Source organism: Geotrypetes seraphini, chromosome 1 (genome assembly GCF_902459505.1).
Source record: "Geotrypetes seraphini chromosome 1, aGeoSer1.1, whole genome shotgun sequence".
NCBI classification, from domain to species: domain Eukaryota; kingdom Metazoa; phylum Chordata; class Amphibia; order Gymnophiona; family Dermophiidae; genus Geotrypetes; species Geotrypetes seraphini.
This window is the reverse complement of record NC_047084.1, coordinates 464,091,252-464,112,277: the sequence shown is the minus strand read 5'-3', so window position 1 is coordinate 464,112,277 and position 21,026 is coordinate 464,091,252. Positions and strand designations below refer to the sequence as shown.

At 41.8% G+C, this 21,026-nt stretch overlaps 1 protein-coding gene across 1 annotated transcript in view; it reads left to right on the top strand.

Annotated features, from left to right (window-relative positions):
• ZWINT (ZW10 interacting kinetochore protein) overlaps positions 1–21,026 on the top strand; it is a 101,845-nt gene that overhangs the window by 56,541 nt on the left and 24,278 nt on the right. Inside the window, exons 6-8 of the mRNA XM_033923588.1 lie at positions 1,158–1,285; positions 1,389–1,560; positions 19,511–19,650. Coding sequence (XP_033779479.1) covers positions 1,158–1,285; positions 1,389–1,560; positions 19,511–19,650 — 440 coding nt within the window. The remainder of the gene's footprint in view (positions 1–1,157; positions 1,286–1,388; positions 1,561–19,510; positions 19,651–21,026) is intronic.

Genomic DNA, 21,026 nt, shown 5'->3' with positions numbered 1-21,026 from the left:
TTCCAGACCTGGCAGCCCCCCCCCCTGACCATTTCGGGCCCTGGGCCCGTGCCTACTCTTTAATCCAGCCCTGGCTGTGGTGGACTGGGGTTTGATTGGCGCTATAGGGAGGGAAGGAGGGAGGGAGGCAGGCTTTAGCGCGGCAGGGAGGGAGGGGAAGTGATCGCCGCTTCGTTGTTCCCGTGTACAGCTTCGGGATGCTGTCCCTGAAAATGGGACATTTTGGCTCCCGAAGCAGTGGGTCGGGACAACGGGACATATGGTCACCTTAGCCATACTCTATGTACTGGACTTCATCCACCCTCCCAGTCCCACACACAATTTTACAATCCTTGTTCTTTTTGATTTCCACACTTGCAGTCTGCAAACAAGACATCTCTCTCCTGGTCATTTTGGGTGGATACTCTTTTTGGGAACATGAAATGTTAATCTCACACTCCTTTCTCCTCCTCTTTATACACAACTGACTTCTACATTGGATTCCAGAAACCCTTTGAATATCCAGTGACCAATCCCCTCTGTCAGCAGTGAGAAGTTATTTTCTGCAGAGCAAGGGACACTTATTTTTTTTTGTAGGCTCTCACCTCCTATTTGCAAGATCCCTATCAGTGTTCTACTGGAACTAGCAGACTGCTGCTTCTGAGTCAACAGCTTCTCTTCAACTGTGTTAGGGAAACACTAGGGATCTGGGTATATAGCTTAGAAAAACTACATTTCATATTAGAACAAAGGTCCTGGATACTAATTTAGTGGGGACTGAAATCAGTTATTACGGAGGATTAATATGGGCTGAGAGAACCAGAGATAACTCCCACAGTATCATGCAGTGACTACCCTTCCACAAATAACTTCTAATCCAAGTAAGCTCATAAAGCACTGGGAAAAAAAGATAATCCAGAGAAGCTGTCTTCATTTGCATAATGCATTTTTTTTTCTTTTCAATGGGTAAAATTAATTAGGCAAACTGAAATACTTTTGCACATTTTTATAATTAGGAGGAAATAAGAGCCTACTTGAAGGTTTTGGGGAGTCTGGTGCAATGAGTTGAATGTCTGATCTGGTTCTAAGCAAGTATCATGATTCTTTAGGACACCTTTATGATGGAAGCTCATTTATACTGCTGTGTTGAAAAACCAGAGTGAACTTTTACTCTGCAGATACTGGAAGGGCTAGTGGGAGAACTTGGTGAAAAGGTAAAGAACTGTGATTTACACATCCAGTTGCTGGAGAGCGAGGTGGAGAAACATCAGGCTGATGCTAATATATGGCTGGACAAGGTGAACAGGTGAGGGATGCTATAGAGCATGTCTTGTCTCATGTAAAATGTGTGGGAATGTTGGGCTTGTCAAGCTTAACTTGCTGGTTTAATGTGACTATTTCTGTTTCAGGGATTTGGAGCTTTGCCAGCTTCTGGATATCTTACAAGGGGTGAAACTTGTTTCTGCACATGATGACAAACTGGTGTTGGATCTGCAGACCAATGATACTACCCTGATGCCCAAACCACAACCCCTGAGGTTGTTTGTGTGCTGGATGCCTGAAGGAGGGATCAGGATACAAGTAAGTTGATTCCTTCGCAGTGTTTGATGAGAGAGAAGTTAAGAAAGGCATCTTCAATTTTGCTTTGAGAGAGATGCATGTTGATCTTTAAAATTCTAATCCAGTGAATCCCTGTTCTTTAGCATCCCTCCAGACCACAGAACGGATGGGTTTACGCTCCTCTACCAGCAGGTGGAGACTGAGGCATATTGACTTTTGGCAGTACAGTATTCTCCTGATATTCGCGGGGGTTCCGTTCCAGGAACCCCCACGAATGTTGAAAAACCGTGAATACGTTTTTTAGCAAGGGAAACAGGAGAGGGCAGCCGGAGAGGTAGGAAAGGGCAGCCGGAGCGCCAGTGAGTGAAGGAAATTACTCGCGGTATGCTCCAACCACCTCTTCCTGTACTAAAGTCAGGCCTCACCAATCAGGAGCTGTGTGTCAAATTGGTGAGGCCCGACTTTAGTACAGGACGAGGCGGCTGGAGCATACCGCGAGTGATTTCCTTCACTCGCTGGCGCTCCGGCTGCCCTCTCCTGCCCGGTCATTCGCAGTCAGAAAATACCACGAATGACCAGGACCGCGGATCGCAAATTCGCGGGGGAGTCCCATCTACACTCAGTCTGTTCTCAGTCTCCAGTAGGTGGAGGTGGTAAGCCTGTGCAGTCTTTCCTTTGGTTAGTTATGGCCTGTTGGATCTGATTAGTGACCTTTTTATTGTCCCTTTTTGCTGTCCGGACAGAGCTTGGGGGACCCTTTCGGAGGTCTGTCCGACCTCAGGGGTGTCACGCTCGAAGGGTCGAATCCCTCTCCCCATTTCCCCCACCTCCCCAAATTTAATTTCTTTACAGGAGCCTCTGCTGTATGCCTGGCCACACTTCAGGCACAGACTACAGCTTTGAGAGCCTATGGGGTCTAGATTCACAAAGCAAACCGATCGTGTACTGATCGGTTTGTGAGCCTTTTACAACCAGATTTCCCTCCAACCCCATTCACTAACGCCTGCAGCAATCTGATCCCATTCCTCCTATGTAAATTAGTAAAACCCCATACAAAATAGCCAAGCGATTGATTCACTAACAATTTCTTGGCTATTTTGAATCGGGTTTTACTATTGGCAAACCTGACTGCTGCAGCCCTGTCAGTAACTGAGTTACCGACAGGTCTGCAGGTTTTTTGATGGGCCTACCTGTCTTTTTTATTCATTTTTTTCCATGGCACATGTTGAACAGCGAGTATTATGGACTTCAGGCTTTCCATGTCAAAAGACAGAACCTAGAGTGCCCTTTTGACACCTTTCAGATCCAAAATGAGCCGAAAAGATCCCTCTTTCTTGTGTACCACGAAGTAAATGGAATACCTACTGGTGTAAATCTTCTGGGGAGGCACTGGGACCACCGCTCTGAGGCCCATCAACCTTTGCAGCTTCTGACAAAATGCCCGCTTCTTCTAAGTTGCCTGATAAGGAGAAGAGAGGAAACTATCTGATAAGGGTCGGTAAAACAAGAGCATAGCAGTCCCAAATCACCTCTAGGACCCACTGATCCATTGTGATCTTGGTCTACCCCCGGTAAAACTCTCGCAACTGAGCTCCCACCGGAACCGAGGGAAGGACATGCAGTGAGTCATTGGGTCGAATAGGTGGAGGAAGAGCCACCAGAGGACTCCTCAAAAGGACTGCCTGCACTGAAAGAAGTGACCTCTGGAAGAAAAAGGGACTGAGCCCCAGCCAGGGCGGTACCTACAAAATTCTCTCAAATGCCCACAGGTGACACCACCCCATGATGCCTGGTGAAGCTGGTCTTCCGGAAGTCGAGGCACCTGAGTCACTCAAGGCCTGAACAAGCTTATCCAATTTCTCCCCAAAGAGAAAGGAGCCCCGAAAAGGAAAATTTACTGAGATTAGACTTAACTACTCCAAGGGCTATCAACTTGACCAATGCACGAAACAGATCATACATGGCATCAGAGAGATAAGAAGCGTCAAGCTCAATCTTAGCCACCTCCTGATCCACTAAGGACCAGTCAGCAGACTCCCAGTCAAGGATCTGCTCAGACCACCAGAAACATGCCCAGGCCATCAGACCGCCACAAATCGCCACCTGGACATGCAGGCAGCTGTGTCAAAACTCTTCTTAACGAGAGACTCCATCTTAGGGTCCTGAGGGTCTGTCAGGGCTGAACTGCCTTCAAATGGCACAGTATGCAGACATGTGATGACCGTGACCACCACATCAACCACAGGAGACTTAAAGGTATTCCTACCCCATCAGGAATAGGATAAAGTCTAGCCATGGGCTGCGCCAAGCGAAAAGGCATGTCTGGAGTCTTCCACTGTGCATGCACCACATCCCGAATATCCTGATGCATAGGAAAAGAATGTGATTCCGATTGGTTCCCCCAAAGCAGAGGGCCCACAAATCAAGAGGGGTCCTTAGATTCCTCCACAAAGCGCAAAACCGAAGACACCTGGAGAATAAGCTTCTGCTGCTCTTCCCGGTGAAAAAAGGCGCACAACAGATGCATCCTCGCCAACCGGCGTCTCCAAAAACCCTCCGCCCACATCATCTGTGGCCCCTAGAGGATCTTGGGGATCCACCCCAAGGTCCAAGTCCTCATCCGGTGACACTGGGTCAACCAGAAAAAAGTCCTCATTACAAGACACCCGCGGCTGCTTAGACAATGGCGGGGAAACTGGAGGGGGCAGACACCACAGGAGAATGAACGGGGGTTACATGGACGGTAAAGACTCTCCAGAAGACCCAGAGTCCTCTGGGGAAGAAACAGGACCTCCAGCCCCCTGCAAATAAGACTTGTTCATGGTTAAAACAAAGTCAGGGCAAACACCACTGCAGGTGCAGAACAAACAGCTAAGATCTGCTTCTGTCACTCAAAAACAGGAGGAGGTCGCCTGAGTCCATGAGCAAAATGGCAGAGCTTCCCACCAAAACTGCAAAAAAGCCCACTAAAAAACTCTCCCGAGGCCTGACACAACCCAGCCGCTAAATCAGAACTGCAGGCTGTAGAGGTAAGGGAATCCCCAGCACCATCGGCGGTCAAGGCAACCTTATATCCCTGACCGTCGGTGCCTGAGGAAACCCCGGCGTGGGTGGCAGGGGAAGAATGGGCTTCTCCACCACCCAAAGCTAACAGCTGATAAGTGGTGCACGTGTGTAGGGGAACCTTGCATGCTGGCACCTGAAGCAAGTTCCCCCTTAAAACGGCTGGAACACTTCACGCACATGCTTGATGCATACATAAAGCACGGCTACTTATCGTAACAGGTGTTATCTGGAGACAGCAGACAGATATTCTCACATATGGGTGATGTAATCCATGGAGCCCAGTTAGGACAATATGAAAAGTGTACTGTCACTTTAAGTTTTAAGAAACTTTGCGACTGCCCGCACCATGCTTGTGCAAGTGCCTTCCTGCCCGATGCCCACTCATGGTACCTCAGTTCCGTAAGCAAGCTAAGAAACCAACCCGGGGAGGTGGGTGTATTGCGAGAATATCTGCCTGCTGTCTCTGGATATCATCTGTTATGGTAAGTAACTGTTTTATGCTAGGACAAGAAGGCAACATATTCTCACATATGGGACTCCCTAGTTTATTGGAACAGGATGGAGGGAGAGTTGGCCATTGAAGGAAATAAATTTTGTAGAATACTATATGGCCGAAGCAACCCTCCTTTCTAGAAAAAGATTCCACACAGGAGTGGGACATGAATGTGTAAACTGAGGACCAAGTAGCTGCATTGCAGATTGTACCAATAGGAAAGGAATGTAAGAATGCAACTGAAGCAAATGTAGCTGAGATCTTATGTATTGTTAGAGATGCCCCAAGGTGCAGTATAGCTGAAACATGGCAAAAGAAATACAGACTGCAAGGTATGTGAAAATAGATCTCTAGAGATAGGCTAAGCAAACCTGCGGGCCGCCGAAAGCTTTTTCTCCGCTCCAGCGACTTCAAGGCAGTGGAAGGAGGAAGCTTCCTCCATCTTGTTCCTCCGCCCGACGCCACTCTTGCAGGAGTGTGCGGACCTGCTCTTCACTAGAAACTCTGCCCCCACAGCCCACCCAAGAGCTGCTGAAGCCCCTGCAACTTGGGCTCCTCTCTGCCTCACCTCACCTCACCTCACCGCCCTCCCCCCTCCTTGGCCTATCAAGGTCCACTGAGGGCCTCCAGACTCTCAGCTCCCCTTACCCAACCCGGACTCTGCCCGTTGTCAAAGTTTACCACTGTTTATACCCCAGTTTCTGCACCATATTTTACTATTGTATTTGCTCATGTTTTGATGCTAAACTTTTTCTGTTTTTTTTTGCTCAGTTCTGCACCAAACTGTACTCTCTGCCAAAGGTTTTTTACCAGTTTCTCACTTTTCGGTTGCCCCGTTTCCCCTAGCACATCCTGGGCTACACACATACCTTAACCGTGCAATCCCCCTGTTACCCATTTACTGCCCCAAGTCTCTCCGCTCTAGGCACCACATGGAAAGCGCTTAGCCACTAATTGTCCTCACTGATATAGCCCCCCTTTAGTCCTAAAAAAAAAAAAAAGCCTCTCCTCCCTTCTCTCGGCCCCGTACTTAGCCAGCTTAATTTAAGTTCCCCTGCTCCTTCCTCAACCAACTCTACTCCCCCTTGCTGCAGACTCTCACACACCAACCACCCCGCCATGAATCCATCCTTCTGGATCCTTCTCCTCCTACTCTGCTCACCTCTCTATCCTTCCCTCTGTCTGAAACCTCCCTCCCCCAACCTACTCGACCCCGCCAACACCAATACCATCTGCCCCAGACTCAGAATCCCCACACTGATACGCACCAGAAAATTCCCCTCCCAAGAAAACCCCCCGAAAAGTCAACCAAGATTCTCTAAAGCCCCTGCCCCCTGCCAATCTTCCCAACACTGTCCCGGACTCTCTCACCCCAGTCCCGACACTTTATTGCAATGCCAGATCCGCATGCAATAAGACCCAAATCTTGAAAGACCTTCTAGACGAGCTCGACCCTGGATTCCTGTGCATCACAGAATCATGGATCGCCAAAGACAACCTATTCACACAAAATGAACTCCTCCCCCATGGTTACCAAGGCCTCTTCTCCCCCAGACCCAACCGAAAAGGAGGTGGTCTGGCACTCCTCTACAAATCTTTCTTCGACGTCCAGCTCCTTGAGACGGGCACCCATGCTTCTCTAGAATATTTGCTTGCCTCGGTCAATGACGAACTCCGCACCCACCCATTGGGCATCCTAATACTATACCGACCACCCACCTCTTGGACAAAATCTTCCAATCTCGTCTATGAGACCATAACAAATGCCTTCCTTAAATTCCAAAGACTTCTGATTGTTGGTGATATCAATCTCCACCTCGACGACACAAATAACAATGATACATCCGAATTCAACAACTTCCTTACCTCTCTAGGTTTTCCCTCATCCACCCCATCCCCAACCCATGAAAAAGGGCATACTCTAGACTTCACCACCTTCATTGATCTTACCGCCTTCAAAACCTCAACCGATGACACTCGCTGGGAACAAGTCCCTTGGTCAGATCACTTCTTAGGGACTACCTGTCTCCCCGTCTTCATGTCACATCTTGACTCCCCACCCCACTCCTCTCATTCCATAACCTTCCGCAAAAAAACCTCGAGCAACCTCCAAACCTCGTCCAAACTCCTCAACAAACTCTCCTCCAACCCTAGACCTACAGACCCCGAATCACATTGGCACAACTGGACCGCCCTCTCCGAGTCCACCTACCACTCCCTTGCTCCATTAACCACCAAAACCATCTCCTACCCCCGAAAGGCCCCCTGGTACCTACCTCTTCACAGAGAATTGAAACAGAAATGTCGCGCTTTGGAGCGCAAATGTTTTAAATCTTTATTCATTTTTTTGTGTTACAACAAGTGTTACAAATAAACTCAATAGAAACTTAAATACACACTTGAATAACTCATATATTAATATCAAGTTTAACATTAATATAAAAATCCCTTGTCCCACCCTCCTTCCCAACCAATAATACATAAATCAATTTTATTGTATATTCTTTAAATATTAATTTAGTATGTAATAATCAAAATTGAAAAGCCCACCCCATTTCCCTCTTTACAATTATCTTATCATGGGAAAAGTTCATTAGAGAAATCATGTTAACGGTCTTTAGATGTTTCCAATGTTATTTATGGGAAAAATTATCCTTCATTACAAAAATCGGTTAATGGTCCCCATATTTTTTTAAATTTATTCATGTATCCTTTGTGTGTTGCAATAGCAAGTTCCATTTTATATATGTGGCATACCGAATTCCACCAGAACATATAGTTCAATCTATCATGTTGTTTCCAATTGAATGTGATTTGTTGTATTGCAATTCCAGTTAAAATAAATAAGAGTTTGTTATTACTGGATGAAATTTGGCTTTTTGCTCTCATAGTTGTTCCAAATAATATAGTATCATATGTCAAGGCTACCGGATTTTCTAACATTCTGTTAATTTGGGGCCAAATTGATTTCCAGAATGATAGGATAAATGGACAAAAGAATAAAAGATGATCTAATGTCCCAATTTCAATATGACAGTGCCAGCATCTATTAGATCTTGAACTATCTATTTTTTGTAAACGAGTAGGGGTCCAAAAAGCTCTATGAAGAAGAAAAAACCAAGTTTGTCTCATAGATGCTGACACCGTACATTTTAGCCTCCAAGACCAAAGTCGTGGCCATTGAGATGCACTAATTTGGTGTTTTATCTCAATGCTCCAAATGTCTCTAAGACCATTTTTTGGTTTTTTATTTATATATCCGGATATTAATTTATACCACTGTGCGGCTTTGTGACCTATTGAGTCCATCTGGAAACATAAGAATTCCAAACTGTGATATTTAGCGAGATCTTTCCATTCAGGGAACCCTTTCTGAATAGATTGCTTCAATTGCAACCATTTAAAATATTGTGTTTTATTGAGACCAAATTTTTGTTGCAATTGTGAAAACTCCAGCAATTTATCATTTTTAATTACATCATCCAAAGTGCGAATGCCTGCTATCATCCAATGTTTCCAGATGACTTTAAAACCGCCAACCTTGATCTTGGGGTTTAGCCATATAGTTTGGTTGGTTGATTTACTAATTGGAATTTGAGTAAGATTACTTATGTAATTTAGAGTTTTCCAGGTATCCATAAATATTTTATGATCTTTGTATAACCTTGGCATTTTGATACTAATTACATGATTAAGACGTAATGGAAACATAAGCCTCCATTCTAGCCAAAACCAGTCTGGAATATTATCTGTGGGTTCTGGGAGGATCCAATACATACCATGACGTAAGATATAGGCTTGATGATACCTATAAAAGTTGGGAAAATTTACCCCTCCCTCCTTAATTGGTTTTTGTAATGACGCTAGAGCAATTCTTGGTTTTTTATTAAGCCATATAAATTTTGTCAAAGTCCTATTTATTTTTGTGTAAAACGAATCTTGAAAGAAAACTGGTATCATCCCCATTTGGTAACATACTATCGGTAAAATCATCATTTTTACGGTTTGTACTCTTCCCCACCAAGATAAATGCAAAGGATTCCATTGCTCACACATTTCTATTACTTTTTGTAATAAGCATTTTTCATTAATTTTCATTGTTTCATCTACTGTTTTTGTTATCAAAATTCCAAGGTATTTAATATATTCTTCTTTCCAAACAAAAGGGAATGTATCAAATAAACCTTTTGTACAATGTATATTTAGTGGAAGAATTTCTGATTTATTCCAATTAATTTTATATCCTGAAAAATTTCCAAATTTCTCAATCAATTCAAGTAGATGTGGAATGGTGGATTCTGGATTCTTCAGATATAGTAATAAATCATCTGCGTAAGCAGATATCTTATATTCTTTATCTGAATGAGGTATACCCTGTATCTCCTTAGCTTGTTGGATAGCTAATATTAAGGGTTCTAAAACAATATCAAACAGCAAAGGGGATAAGGGACATCCTTGTCTAACTCCTCTCTGTAGATTAAATTTTTCTGAAAACGTATTATTAATATATAGTCTAGCAGAAGGGGAGCTATACATTGTTTGTATCATTTGTATAAATCCAGGACCTATACCAAACCATTCCATTGCTTGATACATAAAAGGCCATTCTACTCTATCAAAGGCCTTTTCTGCATCTAATGAAATTGCAAAAGTAGGTTCATTCATTTTCTTTGTTAAATATAACATATGGAATGTTAATCTGGTATTGTGAGATGAATGTCTTTGAGCAACGAATCCTGTTTGATGCATACCTATTATATGGGGGAGAGCTTTAGCTAATCTTAGCGCAAGTATTTTTGCTAATAATTTTCCATCTACATTTATTAAAGATATTGGTCTATAGTTTGATACCAAAGTGGGATCTTTATTGGACTTTGGCAAAACAATAGTCAAAGATTCTGCTATAGTGCCTTTAATACAACCTTTATTGAGTTGATATTGATAAAGATTTAATAAATAGGGTAATAAAAAGTTTTGAAATGTTTTATAAAATTCCACTGTATATCCATCACCACCTGGAGCGGATCCAACTCTAAGGGACTTCAAAGCTGTTCCTAATTCTTTTAGTGATATTGGTTCTTCCAAACTTCGTTTTATATGTTCAGGAATTTTTGGACCCTCTAACATTTTTAAAAATTCAAAACCATCTTTTTCTTTATTTAGATAATTTTCGGAAGAATAAAGAGATTTATAGAATTTTAAGAATTGTTTTAAAATAGGTTCAATTTGTGTATTTGTATTTCCATTTTCATCTTTTATTGCTATTAATTTTGTTTTTCTTTTTTTCGCTTTAAGATAGTTTGCCAATATTCTTCCTGATTTGTTTGAATTACCATAGTACAATGTTTGTTGAGAAAATAAATCTTTCCTAATCATCTTAGATGAGATCTCATTATATTTACCTTTTAATTTTAATAATTCTTGTTGAATATAATATTCCCATTTTTCTATAAGTTTTGATTCTAAATTTTTAATCTCTTTTTCTAAGATTAAAAATTGTTTTTTGATTTGTTTTTTTAGAAAAGCCGAATAAGAAATTATTTGTCCTCTAATGGTTGCCTTAAAGGCATCCCATAGAGTTTCTCTGTTAATATCATCATTATCATTTATTTGAAAAAATTCTTTCATTTTTGTTAGAAGATTTTCACAAAAATTTTTGTCAACCAACAATGTACTATCCATTTTCCAAATTGGTCTGTTATTATTTTGATCTGTAGTTTTAATTTTGATCCACACTCCACCATGGTCAGATAGAATAATTGGATCAATGGCTGCTTGTGTCACTTGATGTGCAAGATGTTTTGAAGTAAAGATATAATCTATTCTTGAAAAAGAATTGTGAACATGAGAACAGAAAGAAAATTCCCGACCATCAAAATGAAGTATTCTCCATATATCTATTAAATCGCAAGATTGAATCAAATTATCTAGTCCCATAGATTTCATAACTCTACCTGGGTTTTTATCTAATAAAGGATCCATTACAGCATTGAAGTCCCCTGCTACTATAAGATTTGAAGTAGCCAGTGGTATGATCAGTTGTTGAAGAGTTTTAAAGAATTCATTTTGGTTCGAATTAGGGGCGTATATATTAATTAACGTCATGGTAGTATTTCCCATATTCATTTCCACCATTATCCATCTTCCATGAATATCTGAAGCTTTTAGTTTAAATGAAGCAGAGCATTTTTTATTAATTAAAATAGCAACACCTGCCTTTTTCCCTATAGCTGGTGAGTAAAAACACTGTTTGACCCAGCCTCCTTCTAGCTTTTTAGATTCTATACATGAGAGGTGGGTCTCTTGTATAAGGCATATATCCGCATCTTGCCTTTTTAAAAATGATAGTGTTTTTTTCCTTTTTATCATATGATTTAGACCGTTAACATTTAAAGACATAATTTTAATATCCATTTATTTTTAAATTCTTAGGTATTAAATTATGTATATTTTCCCAATGTTTTAAGTATTTCATTTCTCTTTTTTCCTTTATTCCCATGATTACCTTATATATTTCTCTTTTATCCCCTCCCATCCCATTTATCCCTCCCTTCCCCCCCTTATTAATTACGAAAACTTGGATACGCAGGTTGAGGTTGGATTTAGATAACTCCGACAGGCTATTAATAATTATCTAAAGTACTACATTTTTTCTCTATTTCTGTATATTTTCTCTTATTTTATTATTAATTATAAGAATAAGTAAAAAGTTTTTCATTCTTATGTATTGAAAGATTATTTTCTATATTTGTATGTCTTTAAATCCATAAGAATGATTATATTAAATCACTTATGTCTAAGAACATTTCATTACAATTCGTTTCTTTTCAGGTGGTATATTATTTTTACTTTAAAAAGCTGTCCAATTTAGCCTCTTTCCTCAGAACTGTAACAAGAGTTTTCAGCACAGGAATCCCCTATCTCTTATACTCATTATTTTCTTATGATTCACAAGAGAGTGTCAATTAAGAGAAGCTAACACTCCCATTAGAGTTCTTATAAGTTCTGTCTCAATAATATACTCTCTAGATATCTATGATTTTAAAATATCTAATGCCTGTGCAGACGAGAGTAAAGTCCTGTGCCAAAAACCCTCATTTTATCTCCCATAAAGGATTGCCAGGTTGAATAATTGTGGGTATTAAATTCAACTTAATAATAAAGAACATAAATATTGAGATATATATATTTAAAAACTTTTTTTTTTTTTTTTCCAGGTAATTTTTTCGTCTCAGATACATTCTATTCATACATTTCGTATTTGAAATGTATTTTAATGTATCCGAAACGCAAAATTAAACCCGAAGTACCACCTTCAACCAGAAATATAGGAAACCAATCATTTCTTCTTATTATTTTCTCTTTCTTATTATTACTCCACTTTCAAAATTTCTTTTTCAATCAATACATTTTTAAGTTTGTTGAAAAAACTTTCTTTGTCATCATTTGAGTTCGGAGATGTGTTTCATTTCATTTTCATTCCTCCCGGTAAGTTTATTCTATTTATTCTGAGTAGAATTTTAGAATTTTTGTATTTTTCAGTTTTCTTATTTTCCATGGAGAATGTTGCAAGTTGTTTAAGTCTTTAATTCGATCCTTGTGTGTTCTTTTTCCATTGCTTTCCGTTCTGAACTATCTTTAACCGTCAAAGTATTTGGTATGAATTCATTAATTGTTCTTTAGATTGTCATAGGTTGCTCCAGTTGATTTATATATTCCTGTAGTTTTTTTGGATCCGTAAAGTTTTGCGTTTTGTTAGCAATGGTAACCTTCATAGTTGCCGGGTAGAGGAGCCCAAATCTAGCTCCTAGAGATCTTAGTTGTGGTCTCATGTCTAAGAATTGTTTTCTTTTTGTTGCTGTTTCTTTTGCAAAGTCCGGGACAATGTGTATTTTTGAATCTTGGCATTTAAGATTTTTGATTTCCTTGGCTATTTGGCATATTTCAACTGCTTGTTGATGTCTTAAAAGTTTGAAAATTAAAGTTCTTGGACCTGTTTGAGTGTTGTTTCTTTGTGTTGGAATCCTATGAGCTCTTTCAATTTCCAGTTCCGTTTTAAATTTCAGTGGTAGTATTTTAGGTAGAAATTTTTCAAGAAATGCAATCGGATCATTCTTTTCCACTCCTTCAGGTAATCCGATTATTCTTAAATTATTCCGTCTTTCACGATTCCGGCTGTCTTCAAGATTTTTTTTTATCTCTGTTATTTCTTTCCATATGATTTTGCTGTGATTCATATCTGTATTTAGTTGTTCTGTAATATCTTCTAATGTTGAAATTCTATTTTCTGTAATGTCTACTCTTTTAGTTAGGATTGCAGCATCTTCCATTGCTTTTTGTAGTTTTTTGTTACTGTCTAAGACAATTTCTTTTATTTGTCTTAGTTCTTCCATAACATCCAGATTTTTTTCTGTTGGTAATGGGATTTTAGAGGGTGTACCTGGCTCAGGTTTCGACCTCTTATTGCTCCCCGATGTTCCAGCTCCCAGTTCAGCTTTATTTTGTTTAGTTGAAGTCATATTTCAATATATATTTTAGTTTCTTTAAAATATTTAGTAGTAGTTCTTTTAATATATTTGCATATAAGGAGCTATTTGTTTATTCAACCAACCGTTCAAGCCACGCCTCTTTTTTTTTTTTTTTTCTCAGTATTCTTAAAGCAACTGTAAGTTATTTGTCTTAGGTTCTATTGCTGTGAGAAAAATGTCAGTAATCTTTCCTTTTTTTTTACCTTCAAGCCCAATCTCAGTCTCTATGAAGGCAATAAGATTCAGAGTAGTAAATCTTTTCCAGATATGGCTGGTTATTTTTATAGGATTAATTTACCAAACTTGTTGTGACATCTAGCATCAGCGCTGAAAAATTTGTAGCCTTCTTTTCTAGCTCTCCTCTTATTAGCCCAATCGCAGCCTCTACCGAGGAGAGCAATATTCCATCCAATATATTTATTTCAGCATCATTCAATTACCTCAATGTCACTTTTTTTTTGGTTATATTAATCCTTTTATTTATTTATTTATTAATCCTTTTATTTGTCCTTTTCTCACGGCCCAAACTCTGAGAAAAACCTACAGTCTCCTATATCCAATCTTTTCAAGTACAACAACAGAGATTGATATATTTATTGATATTTATATTTATCCTTCACAATTTTTTTTTTTGGAATTTAGCAGCAAGAAAACCGTTGCTCAGTAGATTTCACCGCAGACACTGTTTTATCTCCAGCAAAGAACAGCCACTTCAAGATAGCTTATTTCCCTGATATGACAGGCATCAGGCGTTTCAAAACTTATATCCCTATCAGCAAGCAGCTCACCGGCAGACCCAGACTTTGTCCATTAATCTTATCTCTCTTGTCCCTTTCCTCCAGAGTACGGGCAGTCCCCTGGATAAGAACGAGTTTCGTTTTTAAAACTGTTCTTGAGTCAGATTTATATGTATTTGGCCTAGCGGGTAGGGATATTGGATTTGCAGGGAGAAGAAGAGTACAAATCTCTTTGGACTAGCACAGATTTTTCCGATCCAAGATGGCCGCGATCGCGGCGCTCCGAGCAACCGCCCGCAAAATCCCACTCGGGAAACCTCTCCTCCGGCGCTTCACACCGCCGAACTCAGATCGTGCCAAAGGGGAAAGGAAGCCTCGAATCAGTCTCCTCCGGCAATATCCAAGACGGACTCAGCCCTCCACACCACACCTCGCCTCCCGGAAAGAAAAACGGCACTTTAACTCCCAACTCTCACTCAAAACGGCACCCCTTTCTCTCCAACTCGATTAAGGAGGTAAACTTTAATTTAAATGTAAAATCTTGCTTTTTTTTGTAGTTTTTTCTTGAAAATTAAGCCTGTTTATATGGAGCTGTTTCTTCACCCAACCGTCTTCATTCGCGTCCAAGCCACGCCCCCCTTTGGAGCGCAAATGGAAAAAATCTAAATCCCCCTCTGATAGACAGACCTGGAGGGCTAATATTAAATTTTACAATTCAACATTAAAAAAAGCCAGGAAAAACTTCTTTGGAGACAAGATCTCTAGATCCAACAGCCAGATCAGTGTGCTGTTCAACATCTGGCGCTCCCTAACTACAAAAAAAGACCCACCTTCGCTTCCACCATCTCTATCAGCCGTTGCCCTTGCAAATTTCTTTAATGAAAAGGTTACCACTCTAAGATGCTCCTTCCCTCCCACAGTCTCCTACAATTCCCTGACCTCTATTGATCTCAACCCTACCTTACCTGTATCCACTCCCATTCCTGCCGACAGATCCTGGACCGCCTTCAAGCTTGTCTCTGAACCGCAAGTCTCCAAACTCTGCCTCAAACTAAAAACTTGCAAGTGCATTTTGGATCCTTTCCCCTCCTATCTATTCGAGAATATCCCTACACAGGCCATCGCTTCCCTCACCGACCTTATAAACTCTGCCCTAACATCGGGCCTTTTCTCCCCCGACATGGGACACATTTCATTGTCCCCTCTCCTGAAAAAGGCCGACCTTGATCCTTCCATTCCATCTAACTACCGTCCTATAGCAAATATCCCTCTCCTAACCAAGTTATTAGAATCCATCATATCCACCCAACTCTCATCCTACCTAGAACAATTCTCTATCCTCCTACCCCACCAATTCGGCTTCAGACCCAACTTCAGCACCGAATCCCTCTTGGCCTCACTAATCTCTAAGGCAGTGGTTCCCAACCCTGTCCTGGAGGAACACCAGGCCAATTGGGTTTTCAGGCTAGCCCTAATGAATATGCATGAAGCAAATTTGTATGCCTATCACTTCCATCATATGCAAATCTCTCTCATGCATATTCATTAGGGCTAGCCTGAAAACCCGATTGGCCTGGTGTTCCTCCAGGACAGGGTTGGGAATCACTGCTCTAAGGTGCAACAACTCCATTCTCGCAACAAATTCGCTGTTCTTCTTCAATTCGACCTCTCCGCAGCCTTCGATGTCGTTCACCACGACATCCTAATCTTCCAACTCTCCGAAATAGGCATAAGCTCCACAGTCCTTGATTGGTTCTCGAAATTCCTACGCTTCCGCTCCTACACCGTTAACACAAATGGTACCTCATCCCCCGCCTGGAAGCCAAAATGTGGAGTCCCGCAAGGCTCACCCCTCTCCCCTATCCTTTTCAACATCTACATGTCCTCTCTGAAACTCCTTCATCTATCCCCCCTAGAAACTCTCTACTCCTACGCTGACGACATCCTTATCCTCCTCGAAACCGACTCGAACCTCTCTAACCTCGCTGAGAACATCTCCACATGTATTACGAACCTCCAATCCTGGGCCCAATCTGTACAAATGAAACTGAATGAGTCCAAAACCAAACTACTTTGGCTCGGCCCAATTTCAGATCATTTACCCACCTCCATCCCTCTACCTTCCGGCTCCACTCTTCAGCTTAAGTTTTCAAGCAAAGTCCTAGGCATCATCTTAGACTCCTCTCTCTCCTTCAACGATCACCTCAACTCCCTGGTAAAAAAATGCTTCTTTAGCCTCCATATGTTGAGGAATGTAAGATCTTGCTTTCATCATTCTCATTTCGCCATCCTCGTTCAATCCACCATCCTCTCTAGACTGGACTACTGCAACTCCATCTATATAAGCCTAACTAAGAAAAACCTCCATAGACTTCAGCTAATTCAGAACGCCGCGGCCAAGCTTATTTTCGCAAAAGGCAAGTTCGATCACGTTTCCTCACTCCTTTCCAAGCTTCACTGGCTCCCAGTATACTCCAGAGTCCTCTATAAATGCACCTGCATAGCCTTCAAGATTCTACATGGCGTCCTTCCTCCCGTTATCCCACTCTTCTGGAATTCCTCAAACCCGCTCTCTTCTAGACCCTCCCAAAAACTGAAAATATCTTTCCCATCTATAAAAGGTATATCCCGCGCAGGAAAACTTGGAACATCCCTCCCCTTTAGAACCACAGAACTCTGGAACAACCTCTCATCCCCGCTCAGAAATTCTAGCTCCTTCCAATCCTTCCGCAAACACTTGAAAACTTGGCTCTTCTCAAAAATCTAATCACCTCCTGTTCTCTAGTACTCTGTCCCTCTCTATCTTCTCAGTCCCTCTCCTATATCCCTTCTTTGTAGTTCCTTTCCTCTCAACCTCTGTAAACCGTGCCAAGAGGGCATTCGGAAAAGTTGAAAGGGGACAGATTCAAAGCGAATGCTAGGAAGTTCTTCTTTACCCAACGTGTGGTGGACACCTGGAATGCGCTTCCAGAGGACGTTATAGGGCAGCGAACGGTACTGGGGTTTAAGAAAGGATTGGACAATTTCCTGCTGGAAAAGGGGATAGAGGGGTATAGATAAAAGATTACTGCACAGGTCCTGGACCTGATGGGCTGCCGCGTGAGCAGACTGCTGGGCGCAATGGACCTCAGGTCTGACCCAGCGGAGGCATTTCTTATGTTCTTATGAGCTCTGCGCATGCGGAGATGGTGAGGTATACAAACCTAAGGTTTAGTTTAGTTTAGTTAGTTTAACAAAGGGGATGAACCATTGAGAAGAGGTTCTGTAGAGCGTAGTTCCTTATAAGAGAAAAGCCAAGATTCTTTTGCAGTCTAAGGTATGAAGAGCTGTTTCTCCAGGGTGAGAATGAGGCTTAAGAGAGAAAAAGAGAAGCACAATGATGAAATGTATATGACATCTTCTGACCTCTGTTGCCTAGAAAAAAGGAGGAGTACACAGAAAGTATTGTATCATGGCAGGGCAGGCCGCGAACAGACTGTTCAGAGCCTGCGTCTGCTAACCGTCCATTGCCACTGCTGCTACATTAGAAGAACCGAGAGTATGTCAGAACTCGGGGGAGGGGGGTGTCGGTCAGGAAGTGCCACACAGGTAGATGGGAGGGAGGGACGGAAAGCTGTCACATAGGGAGAAAGAGGAAAATTTGTTTGACATGGAGTGGAGGAGAGGAAGGGAGTGCATCAAAGCAGTAGAAAGGGGTGAGAGGGAGAAATCCTGCATATGGTGGAGGGGAGGGAGAGAAGGTGCATGGGGAGAGAGAAAGAAATTTTTCTTATGATAATGGAGGGGAGGAATCAAGAGATGCTGCATGGATAAGAATATAAAGGTTTGATCCAGGGCACAAGACAGGGGGAGAGAGAGAGAGAGAGAGAGATGGTAGACAGTGGGAAAGAAATGTTGGATATTTCAGTGGAAGTAAGGGTACAGAGATGGGAAGATGGATGGTAAACGCAGTAAAAGAAGAAAACGTCAAATGGGCAGGAAACCCTGGTGAGCGAGTTAACAGAAGACAAACAGAAACCAAAGCCTGGGACCAACATGATTTGAATAATAAAATTACCAGACAACAATAAGTAGAAAATATACCTTTTTTTTTCTATTTTGTGATTACAATATGTCAGATTTGAAATGTGTATCCTGCCGGAGTTGGTGTTAGACAATGAGCGTGAGCTAGAACCTAACAGAGAGAGGGAGAGTCATTAGGGTGGGCAGACTGGATGGGCCGTGGCCCTTATCTGCCGTCTATTTCTATGTTTCTAGAGAAGGAAAGTCTTTTTTGTTTATACCACTGCACCAGTGTGGAGTTGGAGAGGGCAAAGGGGGATGGGGTGAGTGAAGAGGCTACAAAATAAATCTGTCAGAATGTTTGAAAAAACCACCCAATTGGGCAGGAAAAGCAAATCGAATTGAAAAATTGAATTAAAAAAATTTCCCTGAATGAGGCAGCACTTTTTATTTTTTTATTTTTTTTTTATTCCTTTTTAATTCTTACAAGTGTACTTAAAAAATAATACGACAATTTTTACAAAATCACTTGTGATTACAAACACATGTTCTTATAAATATAACAAATAAATATCCCCCTAAATTATCAATATTTCCATGACCATATTATACCTGTTTCCCACCCTAACCCAAATATAGACCAATCATGTGCTTAAGATATCTGATCATTAGAGTAAGTAGTCAATGGCCCCCATATTTTATTAAAATTATGAGATTTTCCTTGTTGCAATGCTATCATCTTTTCCATCTTATATATGTGGCAAACTGAATTCCATCAGAATGTATAATTTAATTTAGTATAATCTTTCCAATTTTGAGTAATTTGTTGCATGGCGACCCCTGTCAATATTAATAATAGTTTGTTATTATTAGCAGAAATCGGACTCTGAACTCTCATTGCTGTACCAAACAATATCGTGTCATAAGACAGTCCGACATGATTTTCTAATAATTTATTAATTTGGGGCCAAATTAGTTTCCAAAAGGCATTTATACATGAGGTAGCACTAATGGCAATCACAAAAGCATATCTTCCTATTTGACATAATTTTGCTTTCATCCAGACATCATGCTTTATTTTTTTTTTCACATCTTGTTCAAGGAGACTTTGACTTTATTTGTTTTTCTTATTTTTTGGCCTTCAGAGTGACTGTGATGTTTTCTGTCCAGCTGAAATTCTATTGGCAGATGACCTGAAGAGTATGACAACAGCTCTTTTGGAAATACAGCAGTGTTATCAGAGCCAGGTGAAGCTACTGTCTGAGCTGCAGACACTAAAAGACAGGTTAGTATATAAGGTTGATTTCAATTTTTCATTTGTTATACAGCAAATTAATAAAGCAGTAGAGGACTATTGGAGAAATGTTTCAACTTTTCTATCAACAATTAGAATCAGTCAGCCATACAAGTGGAGCATTGAGATAGCAGTAACATTGAGACAGCATTGAGATAGCAGTAACATTGCCAGAGCTCAGAGTTAACTACTGTGTTTCCCCGAAAATAAGACACCGCCTTATTAATTTTGGGCCCAAAAAAGGCACTAGGTCTTATTTTCGGGGAGGTCTTATTTTTTTTCATGTACAATATCTCTCCCTTCCTCTCCTCCACCCCAATTCTTCCTATTTCCTTTCTCTCCCCCATATGTGCAGCATCTTTCCTCCCCTCTCACCCATCCTCTTGTGCAGTATCTTTCTTTATCCCAGGACAAGCAGGCATGATATTCTCACATGTGGGTGACGTCATCTACGGAGCCCCGGCGCGGACAGCTTTTCAAGCAAACTTGATTAAAGTTTCAAGTTTGCACACTGCACCACGCATGTGCGTGCCTTCTCGCCCACTAGAGGGCGCATCCCACCTCGTGGTCCTCAGTTCAAATTTTTCCGCGGAGCAAGAAAGCCCTGTGGATCTGAGCTCCAGTGTTTTTGCCTTCTAGCTGCCGCGTTTAGTTTGTTTTCCTTCGAATTAGTTCGCGGTGCTGTTTTCTTCTTTTCGTTTCTCCTCAAAAAAAAAAAAAAAAAAGTCTTTCGTTTTCATCGGACTCCGGGGGCTCCCGGAATCCGTGGCCGCGGGACGTCGGTACGTTCCCGGCCTTCTCCTTTTTCTTCGTGGATGTCCCGTCCTGTTACGGGATTCAAAAAGTGCAACCGGTGCGAGAGGTTGCTTTCCATCACTGACCCTCACCGGTGGTGCATCGTCTGCCTTGGGCCCGAACATCCGACAGACTCGTGTGATCGCTGTGCTACCTTCCAAAACAGGGCCCTCCGTCGCCGTAAGGCAAGAATGGCCGAATTGTTCGCCGTCGACGCGCCGCCTAAGGCTTCGACGTCGGCCTCGGCTTCGGCCCCGGCCTTGACCTCGGCCTCGGCGTCCTCGGGGGCCTCGGCCTCGCCTCGGCCCTCCTCCTCGAAGGCGTCGTCAGTGAAGCAAGCTTCGGGTAAGTCCTCTGTTCCATCCCCTTCAGCAAAGAAGCCATCCTCGAGTCAGGCCAAGGCGGGTGGGTCGACCCCGGCCCCGCATCGGACCTCGACTCCGCACACCCCGAGGGAATACTCGAGACCGAGGTCGCCCTCCAGGGAGTGTGCCCCGGACCCGGAACTCCCCACCTTCGTGGGGATTCCGGCCTTCCAGGATCTCCTCCGAGCTCTGATCTCATCGGAGCTG